This window comes from Dermacentor albipictus, chromosome 5 (genome assembly GCF_038994185.2).
Source record: "Dermacentor albipictus isolate Rhodes 1998 colony chromosome 5, USDA_Dalb.pri_finalv2, whole genome shotgun sequence".
Taxonomy (NCBI): Eukaryota; Metazoa; Arthropoda; class Arachnida; order Ixodida; family Ixodidae; genus Dermacentor; species Dermacentor albipictus.
In genome coordinates, this window is record NC_091825.1 from 47038634 (window position 1) to 47052185 (window position 13552).

Below are 13552 nucleotides of genomic sequence, written 5' to 3' on the forward strand. Positions count from 1 at the left end.
GGCAAACAAAGCTATTCACTCCAAAGAAGGCTAGTATGTAACCACAAAAGGCAGAGAGTTGCTTCCTAAGATGAGTTTTCACGCTCGAGCTTCAGATTTTATCAAAAGGACAGGGCTGACTCTTAAAAGTTTTGTGACCACGTTTTCGCACGCAGCCTTGCGTGCCCGCTAATTCAAGCCCGTTGGCGTACAAAAAGGCGCACCAAATACGACCATATACTACTGCTTGTTTAAAAAAAGTACACATCACGAAGGAATCACGTTTAAGCATGCAGACAAATGGCAACATGTTCAGTGAACTGTGCAATAAGTTCGCCCTCCCAATTCGATGAATCCATGCCTTTCTTAATCCGTCGTACTTACCGAACGGTATCGAGAAGGGCTTCTTGCCTTTGCTGCAACTATTTTAGCATACGAAGGCGCAGCAGGTTATGGTGACGGAAAATACTATGAAGCAATGTCGCACATGCCACAAAACTTAGTTCAAAGCGTTCGCAAACCAAAACAACATGGAAGAGCAAGGGCGTCAACGTGTGCTCCTTGCCAATCGGTAGACGCTTCTCAAGCGAAAATGGCGGTGGAGTGCGACTGTATACAAACGAAGCCAGTGTGAAGGCCCACGTGATGCCATTAGGCAAATAGCAACGCGACGTCGGCTAGGGCGTGCAAGGCGGAGGCGGCATTCTTCAAAGAGTGTCACTACTTTACGAAGTTTCCGGGTCTTTATGGGTGGAAACACGCTGTCTTCTTTTGCGCACGAGGCGAGAGAGAGGGGCATTATACCCTGGCAGCTGCTGCGTGGCCGCCTTATCTTGAAAGCGACCCGAGACGTGAACAAAGCGCGCCCCTGCGCGTGCTCATCTTCAAAGCAATCTGATATATGGACTAAGCGCACCCAGTGCCAGTAGCTTCGCATGCGCTGTGATTTCAATGCTTAGTTCGCGTTGAAGCGAGAGACACCACGAAGGTCAGTTCGCCCGCTGCTGCTACCGCACTTATCTTGTTCAATTTGCCACCGCAATCGATGCTTCGCCTTTCGGGCGAAACTGCGACTTTTGTTTTTTACTTTGGACGTTTGTCACTCACTTTTGCAATAAAGTTTCTAGACATCGCGACGAATGTTTCGAAAGTGAGGTGTTTCAGATATTACAGACTTCGGATAAAACAGACATTTTTTGACGGATTATCAGGGTCCATTGTAACAATAGTCGACTGTATTTCCTCAAAGAAGTCTGTCATGAGCTTGCAGTGCTGCTAGGAATATCGAAGGAACGAATTCAATATCCCCTGGTAGCATTTTTTTTTTTTTTTGCAGACTACCCAATACTTTTGGAAACTTTTGCGGTCCATTTTATGCCCAAGAAATCTGTCAGTAACTGTAGATATATAAACTAAATAAATCAACACCATAGGTCGGTATACTTACTCATGAGTACACCAGTTTCTACTACTCGACATACATTTAAATCACTGGTGCGAGATAGAAAGTTTATGAGTGAGGAAGGATGTAAGCGGACATGATTATCGATGGAACCGAGCCCACGGGATCGCTATGCAAAGGGTCTGTACGTGAGTAAGCATGCGAGCAAGCACTAGTGAGTGTGTGCCAGTAAGTGTGAACAGAACCAACTGAGCACGTGCGAGTGGTGGTGAGCATGAACAGGAACAGGAGTGATTGCCGACAAGTGCGAGTGCACGAATGAGTACACGGCCTACGAAAATATTGGTGCGCGAATGAGTATCCTCTTATTCTGCCGGCTTATGAGCAGAGCAGCAATGTCATGCTCTGGCCTGCAGCAACGGTGCCCACCTCGTCTTCGTCCTTCTTGGCAGCCCGCCGACCCCTGCGGCCCGTCGTGGGTGCAGCCTGGCCCCGTGCCGGCCGTCCTGCGCTCCGTCCTCCACCTCCTGCGCGGCCGCCACTGGAGCGCTGCTTGCGGGTGCCGTCGCCAGAGTTGGACTCGTTCTCGCTCTCCTCCTCCGCACGGTACTCGTCCTCTTCCTCACCCTCCGCACCATCACTCTCCTCGTAGTTCACCTGTGCCCCCACACCAGCAGGCAACCCCCCCGGACGACTTGTGTTGGTCCACGTTCCAGTACAATGCAACCACCATTTCACCATCAGCAGCTGACTGTCATTTCCCCAGTTATAAGCGGGACTTTCCGAGACACTGTCGGCAACTGCTGCTACGATTTCACAGAAGAGGCGGCATTCCAGTTCTATGTTTTACTTTGCTTAGAAAATGCCTACACTCACAAGACTGACGTTGACTCTATTGACAGCAATCGTAGCCCATGGTTCTTTAAGACTGCCATCTCTGTGTATGTTATATCCACTCCTCTTTTGTAATGCCCCACGTGCCACTGAGAGTATGGAAATAAATACAGAGCATTACATAGCCCTAGTCTTGCCATGTAAGCTTCACTACTGTTGCCTTTTGTGTTTCTTGATTCTTTTAATGTGCTGATTTTCTATAAAGCATGGCCTCATAGGCCTTCGTGATAGTCAGTTAAATCCCACAACAACGAAATTCACCAGCAGTAATATCGCCCACAGTAACTGCAAATACTGGAACTACCTATAAACTAGACAAATTATGATCTCAAGAATGTGTCAGCGTTATGGACCATAAGATAACTTAGTCACCGAGAAAATCGCAATGAAAGGCAGGACAACCTTCAAGCACAGCCGGCATATGCATCCTCAACATAGTGTGTCAACTCAGTACAGTGACTGCGTGCTACATCAGCCACCTCGGATTCGTGATCTGCCAGGTATCACTACCTCCTGTATGCACCAGCAAGCTGTCCGAAAAAGAAAAAAAAAAGAAAGAAAGAAGAAGGCGCCAAGGTTCCACAAATAGAGCCACCACAGTAAGCACACACATGTTGCATTTGTTCCAGGTCGCGAGAAAGATGTATACACATATATATACATATATTGAAATTGACAGGTTCTTTTCCATGAAACTTTTAAAGCATGGGGAGCCCATAACAGCCTTTCAAAACTTGCATGGGCTCTGTCGCGATACTCAGCATGTACATCAACTCAGCATGGATTTTCACTGTCAATTTAGGCTGTCACAGCATTACAAGCACGGCCTTCTTCAGAAAGTCATGCCAGCATGCAATTCCATCACAGGATGGGAACATTATATATCCAGGCCAACAGATTATTAGGTCAAGGTAAGGGAATATAATTACAGAACAAACCTTTTCAGAAGTACTTCCCCCCCCCCCCCTCCCAAGACTATCTGTGAATAGAATCGACTGCCTGCTACAGTTGTTAGCATAGTTGATAACAAAACTTTTGAAGCTGCTCTTTAAAATAAATTTTCTTAATTTCTAACTTCGTCTGCAGCTGATGTTTTTCTTGTAATGTGTACAGATCCCTGTGTATATTTGAATAGTGTACTTGTATTGTGCATGAAGCCATTTTTGCTTTACCACGGGCACGTCCTTAAACCTTTTTAAATTGGAAATGAGCATTGCCCATTCCGATGTATTACATTAGTTCCTTCGTTGATCTTTATTTTATTTTTTTTACAAAGTGGTTAAGACACAGTGTTCTAGTTTGTTTCACTTTGCCGCATGTAACTGTAATGCCTCAATGGCGCTGTGGGTAAGAGATGGTAATTAAATGAGAGCCCAGGCAGCACCTGTGCGCTCCCACACTACCATCCTCTAGAAGGTTTGTGGAACATTTCCAGAATGGACAAACACTCGCTGGTACTAGCTAGCTAAACTGAACACTAGACTGTTCTGTTTCAAAGGACAGTACCTGCAAATAACTGCATGGTTAAAGGCCGTCTACAATAAAATTTCGGGACACGTAAGGAGAGTCTTACTTTCAGACAGTGCAGGTAAAGAGCAGCCTCCACAAAATTTAACATTTGAAATACGAGTGGGTGCATCCTGAAAGGCTCGCAATTATAGACATTTTTGATACCAAAACTGAAAAAAAGAATGTTAAAGTAGCCATTACCACTCAGCAGAAGTGACGCACGGCTCAATACTTGCAACTTCTTGGCCCAACTTCCAAGATTAGGTTAATACTTAGGTTAGACTTAATTAGGGTTAAGATTAAATTAAGACTGTTACCAGCCCTGCAGTTTTGCCAAGGTTGCTTGTAGTATGCACTGCTCCTTTATAACCAATTTAGCCTAAGTGAAAGCTCGTTTGCAGTTGGCCTTTAAGCCCATTAAAATCCACAGCACACTCACCGGCCCCGAAGTACGGCGGGCGCTCTTGACACGTGTGGCAGGCGACTCGACTGGCGAGCTGCGGTGGCCCTCGGCCGTAGACGCTGCCGTCTGGGCAGCCGTGGAGCTGCGACGTGTGCGCCCTCCGGTGGCGGCGGCTGCATACTCGGTAGGCCGTGCAGCTGCACGTCGGCTAGATCGTCGTGGGGCCCCTTCCTGTACACAAGCCAACATGTCCCAGCTGCTAAAACAGAGTTCCAGTATTGTATTTTTTTGCAATAGATAGTACATCCACCGGCTTAACAACCATGATGCCATTAACTCCATGGTGTTACAAATTATAAATCCCGAAGCCACGTACTTTGTCCAGTTTTCGTTTCCCTTGGTGGGCGTAGAGCAGCGGCATGCCACAGACCTACTGGACACGTATCTCGTAACAATTCTTTCCATTTCCCGTTATTTTGCCCTATATCATTGGCCTAGTAAAGGGAAAACGAGAAATCCACCCAATCATAGCAATTGCTAAACCCATGCGGGTTCCTCTGAAGAAAAGCCTCACAGTTAAAGAAAAATTCGTCCTGGTGCAGCACTCAAACCCCAGACCACCGCATTTCTGGGGCAGCCGCTCTACCATCTGAGCTAACCAGGGGGCTAGCAGTTGACAGGGCAAAGTCAAACTTGTCAACAACTAGAAGGAAATGGAAGAGTTTCAAGTAATAGTTCTGCAGAAAGCCACAAGATGAAAAGTAATTCATGAAGGGAAAATGAGACATCCACCCGGGAGCACAGAGGTGCACACCTCAATATCAATTTGATTGGCAAAAAAGTACGGCAGGCGATCAATGAACAGAATCGCTCGAAAGTAGGCTTCACAGAATACAGCCCCTACGGTCAACTTGCACTCATGTTCCATACGCCCCTCGAAGTCAAGACAGCGGACAGAAGCCCACCCATTTGATTGATCCAATCCCTGTGCTTCAAATGTCGCTCCACAGCAATTCCCAAGCAATTATTAAGACACAAGACAATCTAGCAGCTGTGCAAGTGCACAATGGGTCCGAAGGTTTACTTCTCAAACCAGTGGAATCACTGGGGGACATCCGCCCTGTAATACCTCCGTCACACAAGCATGCAAAAACTCAATTACGTAAGTAGTCTTTTACCAACCTGAAAGAATTTCTAATGAAGAGGCATTGCACAGCAGACACACGGCACCGACGATCTCTTTTTAGTGTTTCCTTCTGAGCACGGCACCGAAAGTGTCGTGCAGGGGTCCAAAAGAAAATCAGCCATATTAAAGTGAGCTATCTCAAAACATAAGTGAAAAGTTGTTCTATTACACATTTTTGACAAAAGTTTAACGACAGATTGAGGAAAGTTATCGCGAAGATTTATTCTCGTCTTTTAAAGAGCATTTGCACGACTAGCGAAGTGCACCAGTTTGTCTGGCAACATTAGGCTTTTATCGCGTTGGCTGCAGCGTTCCCATCATAGGGTGCTTTCTGCGTGTGCCCAAGGCTGTTTCGTCAGTGGTGTTGGCTACCAATACTCACAAAGCTGCGCACGATTTTTCTCGTCCATGCGGCGCGCGTCCGTAAGCGCCATCACATGACAACTGCGGCCCGTTCGACCTGCTTATGAGAGTACAGAAGATAATTAGTATTACTGGGTTTACTGCACCTTCTGCGAGACATAAAATTAATTTTTACGATGGACCTAGGCAACAGAAAAATACGCATTTGCTTATTTTTTTAAATATATAATTGCTGGTGCCCAGTGGTTTCTAGGCTACTCATTTTCGGCCGTAAAAGAGATTGACAAACTCCGTTTCCAGAATAGACCGCTTCTGAAAAAGAGATCACTTCCTGTCGTGTGTCTGCGGGCGAAACTCCTTATCGGGAGAAGTCTTTTTGTTCAAGACTTCCAAGTGCCCGTGTGAGAGGCGTATAAGGGATATCCCAAACGATCTCCGATCTGCTGCTCTAGTGCATCTACTTTAAATCCCTCACATGTTCAACCTATCACATGATCTCATCTTCACTTCCAAAGCTTTATTACAACTTAGGCAAACCTTATTAGAACAAGGCCATTATTACCTTCCTCGAACATCCTTAAAACACATGACAATCTTGTTTGCTTTTCCACTGCTATGAAGCTTGATTTAAAACTTTATTCCGTTTTTGCATGTGCGCGCAGTATGAAAGCTGCAAAATTGGTACAAAACTATTGCTTAAAGGGACCCTGAAACGATTTTGGCGATTTTCTGCAAACGTACTGAGTCGTTAGAGTAGGTTCTTCTGATCATTAATTGATGCATCTAAGTGCTCTGCGTAAAGCGTGTAATTTATTATAAGGTTTTAAAAATACACATCGCTGCCGATCGCAGCGCACTGCTCGGAGGAATTTTAAGCCGCCCCTACCCATATGATGCAAATAACCCATATTACGTCACATGGGCGAGCTATCTGATTGGCTGACCAGGGCGCGTGGTCGATAATTTTTCCAACTTTATGGTGAACAAATGATGCTCGTAATAGTTGGAATGTTAGTTACTTTGTTCTTGTAAAAAGAAAATAACTTAAAGAGAATACACAAGAATAGTTTTTTAGTACACTTCAGCACTTCCGGCACACAGCAAGTGTCGACTGCTTGTATTACAACGTACTCCATTTTGACGAGAGCTCCGCGGTCAGAGTCGGTCTCAGTCTTTTCGCGAGCACTATGATTCGACTTTGTTGCCTTGTGGACTGCAAACCTAGCGACCTGCAAACCGCGAGTCCAGTATTAGGGCAAACGCAAGCGCAAGGGGACAGGGTCTGGCCGCTTGACTGTGCCGGGATGAGCCACGAGATGAGCAGAAGGGCAAATGTGAACGGTCTGCACGGTGCAGCCACCTGGTGGCACAGAGCTCAACCATACACAGTAGCAGCAACGAAGTGTATTCTTTGCTGCTGGTGTGTATTTTTCGCAGGAGTGTAATCATCAACACGTTGATTTATAAATGTTTAAAATGCTTTACACTTGGTTAGAGCAATATTAGCGCTTTGTTTGACTGGTTAAGCGCTGCGCCAGCAAGTGTCTGGACCGTGCAGACCGATCAGGCTGCTCACGTACGTCTACGCTAAAGTTCCTTCATCAGCTTGAGTTTATGCCTCCAGTCATTTGCCGAAATGACCAGCTTGCCTGTTTTTAGCGGAGTACCGGACACATTCGGCGCTACGACAGAATGCTCGCAACGCACGCTGCTTCGATAGCTCTCGGTCGACGGCCAAGCGGCTAGCGGAGAGGTCTCGCGCGGGAGGGGGCGTGCTCCTAAACAACCGGAAGTGAGCGATGTGACGTCGCATCGTGACGCTGAACCAGTGAAGGCGGAGCTTAGCGCCGCTCGCTCGGCGAGCGAGTTGAGGAGGAAAAGCATAGCTAGGGAGGAGGGTAACTTCTAATCGCTTGCAGCTCCATTAATACGTAACGCTTCACTTAAATTGTGGTGCGAATGTTCTACTTAAGCTGTACCCTACGCGCCTACAAAATTTGTTCGAACCGTTTCAGGGGCCCTTTAAGGTTTCCATAATGCTGCCGGGTTTCAGCCCCAACGGTCAACAACACTGACTACGTTTACTTCTTTTCCCGTGTGGAAGAATATATATACCGCAGAACCAGTTACATCGCGATCCGCAGTCAAAATGAAACCACCGCCACCACCTGACAATTTCAAATTCGCGCGCGCGCACACACACACACACACGCAGGCGACGCCAGCGCCGCATGGCGGAGGCGACACTCCCAACGCCGCCAGGGTTGCCGGAAGCTCCCTCACTCACCGTAGCAGCGGGGGTCTCGTCCGACTTGCCATCCTCGGCTGCCGGCGCCTCGGCGTCCTGCTTTGCGGCGGCGGTTCGCGCTGTCCTGCGAGGCATCCTGCTGCTGCTGCTGGCTTCCTCCTCCGATTTTGGCCCTCAGGCGCAAATCCTCATAGGTTAGGGCACCGCGCCTGTCGGAACAACACACACACATGTCGCGACGCTTATCACGCAGCTGCCACCGCATCACGCCAGGGGCGCGAAACAAGCACAAAACAAAACGCACCGTAAACAAACCGACGCGGCGGCGCACCAACGTTCGGAACGCTAGAGCCCGACGAGCAATCAACATCGCCGAATCCGCACCAGCGCGAAATCGACGTACACGTTTTGTGCTGAAAACACTGCTCCACAAGCGACCTCGATGGCGTAACGTTTTTCGACGGAGCCGCGTGATTGCGCTTGGCAAGCACGGAAATGGCGGCAAAATTCGCGCAAAACAGACTCTACGCTCGGAACGGTGCTGTCGGCGACGGCTCGCGAGCGCTGCGCCCGCTGAGCGGTCTCGGATCATTGTGACCGCTAACCGACGTCGTGGCGCCGGATGAGAGCGCGGACCAACGCCGCCGGTAGGTTACGCGACGGGACCCTGCCCAAGTTCGGCGATCAACCGGACGCGTAAGCCTAACTATGCACAACTTAGGCTTAACGTGCTACGAACCGAACGAGACAGTACCGTTACCGCGCACGCCAAGCGCGCTCGTGTCATCCGACTCACTTGAAAGACCAGGGGACACTCTTTTGCGAGACGATAAATCCGGTGGTCGAAGAAACGTCCGCCGGCGGCCCTGTGTTTCGGAAACGCTTTCGGCCACTTAATCCACTTTTGAATCCAACGCCATGAAGAAACCTCCTCGACGCCCCAGAACACAAACAGCGGCCACCTTCCGCAGACGCTCTTGCTGGCTACTTCCGTGCACAGCGCAACGTGTTACGTGCGCGCTCCTGCTAGCGGCAGCTTCCGCGGCTTGCGTCCTTTTCACGCACGCTGAATGCGCTGCTAAAAAGTAGAGCTCTAGCTAGCCATGGTCTGAGCCGATAGAAGCCGTAATATTGGAAGCAGACGAGTGAGCTTGCAATCGGTATTTCGCGTGATACATTTCGAGAAAAAAACAAGTGTTTTGAGGACCAAATCATACGCTTTGAGAAGCTGATATGCTTAATGTAGCACCGAAGTGAAGCGAAAATTCTCGCCAGGCTATTTAACGTTACAAGCATGTAAACATATTTGCCATGCATACAACATTTGACAGCCTTAGCACGTGCCCGCATCGTGCCCCTATCAAAGAAAGAAGCGGTCGGCATGGTTTCAAAGTTACCGTGAGGTGCATAGACAATGGGGCTCATATGATTCAATCAATCATTGCCACTTGCAAGGAACTGCGCGTATCATGGTGTCATCATCATCATTCTACACTAGAAATGGCGTACGTTGAAAGCAACCGCGGTGACAGTGTACCGCGGTCAGCGGATTTTTTTTTGCGATTTCCTGTGGTAGACTGTTCTCGTGATGAGCCAATGCTTGAGTGCGAAGATCGCGGCTTGTGCAGCCGCAGTGCACAAGCTCAAGACGGTGAATTTTAATTTACGGCACGTTCGCTGCCGGTTACCTTAAGTTTGCCAAGATTGCATGTGAGCTGCATGTAAACGTTTTTTGAACGCCGTTGCTGTTTTGTCGCCGGAAATGAAATGCGGACTTTGCCTCGTTCAAAGGTCGTCGTTCCCAACTCGGCGCGAATGAAGAGCAAGGATGCAACTTTCCTCCGCGATAAGAACACCGTGCAAGGAGGGGGAGGTAATGTACGAGACGAAAAAAGAAAGTAACTTTCTTTCTTGTTCGGTTTAAGCTCACACGCACTGCCTGCGATGGCGTGCTTGAATACGCATGGCAGGTGATCATTAGGGCCTGTTGGTTCAGTTTGAAACTGGACGCGGGTGCGTATGTCAACCGGTTGCATTAAACGGACAAAAAAAAGGATATTCCAGTGATGTTCGTGTCCACATTCAAAAAGGCACGTAGTCAAGTCATAGTGATGCCACTGCAGAATAATGTATACTGTCGCTGCAACAGCCGCAGTGCTAGGTTAAGTTCGGCTCGCTGTTTGTTTACTTCAGAACCTTGGCGCATCTGCCGAGACCTTTGATTTTCTGGGGAGGTGCAGCTGAACAACACACAATTATGTCCTTGTCTCTGTGACAAGTGCGACCAGCAGCTGTCGCAGTATCATCACAGCACTCTGTGTTGACAAACAATGACAGCTTAGGTGTGCCACTCTCCAGAAAGGAAACTGTGACTTTACATAACTAAACACTGCATAGAAAGCAGAGGCACAGAAAGACACACACAGCTCCATGGATGTCTTTTTTTATTTGTGTGACCTTATTCTCTTGCACTGTGCTTAGTTTGGCCTTGAGTTACCACCTTGCACTACCTTCCACCTTTGTCACGTGACTATAAATGCTGCTTGGCCACAAAATACAGCTCACATCCCCACAACACTGTTAAGAGCATAGCTGCCAACTCTCCAGAAACTTTTTGTAGGGTTCTCGACTTGGGGGGGCTGCCTGTCATGTTCCCGAGATTTTCACAGATGTTTTAATGTCGAAAGTTGGCATGCTTCGTTAAAGGCACTGTGTCACCCTTGCAGCAGAAAAACAACAGCAGGGTCACGGTAGTCCAAGTGCCGTGGATGCAAGAGATTGTGGTCGTCTGAGGGCTCCCACTATTCCAGTTTGATCACTTCAGTGGTGCCGTGTCACAGTACCCGTCCAGGAAGGCGTTCGTTGTCACCACTGCCAATAAGCAAGGGCAAGTCGCAAACGCTCTCACAGTCAAGACCCACAAGTCCGAGATAGCAAAACAGGTTGCCATCGCACTCGCGTTCACAGGCCCGACCACCACCCATGTCTACAGCGATTCACACTCGGCTGTCAAAGCCTTTTAGAAAGGAGCCATTGCAAGACGGGCACTACAAATAGTCAATACATCCACACCGCTCCAGCATCACACCATCTGCTGGTTCCCGGCGCACCTCGGAGAAATCGAGGACGCCCCTCCCAATCTCAATGAGATAGCTCACAGGAGCGCACGTGACTTAACCCTCCGCGACGGCACCTATTCTAGTCGTGACCATCCCAGTGAGAATCGGGACCCTCCCTCCACATACAACGAGGTCACAAAGCAGTTTATCTAGACCGCAGAATATACAGCACACCTCACAATAAGCTCACCAGACCTCAAGCCCTCACGTTCAGAATGCTTCAAACCAACACGTCACTGAACAGACTACATCACTACATGCCTGAGCTATACACATCATATTGCGAAAATTGCCTTGGCACACTAGACATACATCACTTACCCATACAAACAAGGATCAAGACTCCGCCAGGCTACAAGAAGCATTACGCAGCACGGACCTGGCAGAGCAGCTCTGGGCCGTCCAGCGAGCCCACGATGCGGCCAAGGAGTCAAAACTCCCGGTCCCAACGTGGGAGTAGTCCACTCTATGGTACATTGCGCCCCGTAGCTCGCAGGACCTTTCAGTAGTTCTATCCATCCATCCACTTCAGCGGTGCAACACCATTGTCATTTGATGTTAGTGGCATAGTCACTGTAGAGGAAATGCAAGGGTGTCTGCATTTAGTGAGCTTCTTCACTTTGTCCGGCCTCCTCAAACTGGATGGTCAAGGGTATACAGGAAACAGCGTTTGGTGTATTTGCATGAATAGCAGAAGCCTTTGTTTCAGTCAAAAAAAAATATTTTGTGCCTCCAATGCTTCCATCAGCTGCCGTTATCATGTCTTTGGCCTGTATGTGTTGCAGCAAATTAGAAAATTGCTCAGATGGGCAATGGTATCACTGTACAAGGAGTTTCTGTGAACACTATTTGAGGTTTGTTTTTTTATATAATAAAGAATGCAACATTCATGACCCCTTCCCAAATGCTAGTAGTCATTTGAAATGCTTTGTTGCACCTAATTTTTATTGCTATAAGCTTTGAATGACACTGTTTTGCCATGCATAACTCAGCCACACAAAATGGCACTTGGTGAAGCAAAAGTGCACTCACTGAAAGGAATGTTGCATTTGCCTATCTGACAAAGGTGTGAGGTCATCTCTCACCTTGACTGTACACTGCAGCATGACCATCTGCATAAGCAACAAATGGGTTACCTACCATTGTATACGAGCTTGGTGGTGACTAGCGGATGTAGCTGTATTTGTGAACAGTTAACTATCCTGCTGATTCTGTTGCATGCCATTACGTCGGGGGCTTACACACAAGGGATTAAAAGGCACTGTCAACATTTACAGCTTCTGCCTCACAACAGTGTGAAACAGAGCATGGTTAAAAATAGCAAAATGGCGATGGCATATTCCTAACCGCGTTGCTGCAACTCTACATTGACAGCCGCATGCGTACAGCTTTCAACTGCCGCCTGGTCTCTTGCAAGGCACACCTTTATTGAGGCGAAAGCATGTGCCCCATTATGCAAAAATCCGTTGGCGTCGCCACCGAGCGATGGTACCAAAAATGGCCGACGGCGCAAAGAGTAAAAAAGCGTCAAAATGCTCGGAATGATGCCAAATTTCCCAGCATGTTCCTGTAAACAAAGTAAATCACTGGCTTTTAAAATAACATTTGGAAAATATTGGTCTGGGTGGGATTAGCACCCGGTCCTCCAGGGTGAAATACAAGCATGCTTCCCCAATGCCATGGCAGCTACATGGCTCTGGTTGACTAAAGGTGTGCGTAGTGAATGCGTCATTTGTAGCGTGACAGTGTAGCCAATGTGCAGGAGGTGGTGCCACGTATGAGTGTATAAAATAAAAAGCATTAATGTCCTATTGAACGCTGCAAAGTGGCCCTACAAATTATAAACTCCTCACGGGCAAGTGAGCGTGTTGAGACGCTCGGCCCGTTTTGATTTGACCTTACCAAGACGCAGTTGGAAAGCAGGCGAGAGCTTTATCATTATTATTATTTTAATTATGGGGCTTTACGTGCCAAGACCATGGTCTGATGGTGAGGCCCACAGTAGTTCGGGGCTCCAGAAATGTTGAGCACCTGAGGACCTTTAACGTGCACCCGATACACAGCACACGAGCATTCTTGCATTTCGCCCCCCATCGAAATGCTGCCACCGTGGCTGAGATTTGATTCTGTTGCCTCATGCTTAGCAATGCAACGCCATAGCCGCTAAGTAACCATGCTAAGCAACCACAACTTGACTTTGTTGCTCTTGGCTGGCTGTCACGTTTACAAAAACCTACGGTTTTTCTATTTGCGTGATTGACAGTGTGTCGAGTCACTTTTGTGGCGGTGACGAGACCATCAAACACCTCCTCTGCTACTGCTCTTTCTCTGATGATCAGAAAGTTCCAGCAGAGACCACCTTGCAACGAATGTTGAGATTAATGCGACTAACATTGAAGTATTGTAATGACATGCCTTATCGTCACTGCCGAAGCACGTCGTGCATAAG

The 13552-nt window shown here is 47.9% G+C and overlaps 2 protein-coding genes across 3 annotated transcripts in view; one reads left to right on the forward strand and one right to left on the reverse strand.

Annotated features, from left to right (window-relative positions):
- The window catches only part of LOC135899247 (nucleolar protein dao-5-like), a 47059-nt gene extending 38012 nt beyond the window's left edge, over positions 1-9047 (reverse strand). The window contains exons 1-4 of one of the 2 annotated variants that reach the window (XM_065428524.2): positions 8781-9047; positions 8024-8193; positions 4224-4418; positions 1811-2038 (exon numbers count right to left, since the gene is read on the reverse strand). In XM_065428524.2, coding sequence (XP_065284596.1) covers positions 1811-2038; positions 4224-4418; positions 8024-8119 — 519 coding nt within the window. In that variant the 5' untranslated portion in view covers positions 8120-8193; positions 8781-9047. The remainder of the gene's footprint in view (positions 1-1810; positions 2039-4223; positions 4419-8023; positions 8194-8780) is intronic. The other variant, XM_065428525.2, reaches the window with a different exon arrangement.
- Positions 9048-9502: 455 nt separating this feature from the next.
- The window catches only part of LOC135899249 (centrosomal protein 43-like), a 51855-nt gene continuing 47805 nt past the window's right edge, over positions 9503-13552 (forward strand). Inside the window, exon 1 of the mRNA XM_065428527.2 lies at positions 9503-9857. Within this exon, the coding sequence (XP_065284599.1) occupies positions 9813-9857 (45 nt within the window). The 5' untranslated portion in view covers positions 9503-9812. The remainder of the gene's footprint in view (positions 9858-13552) is intronic.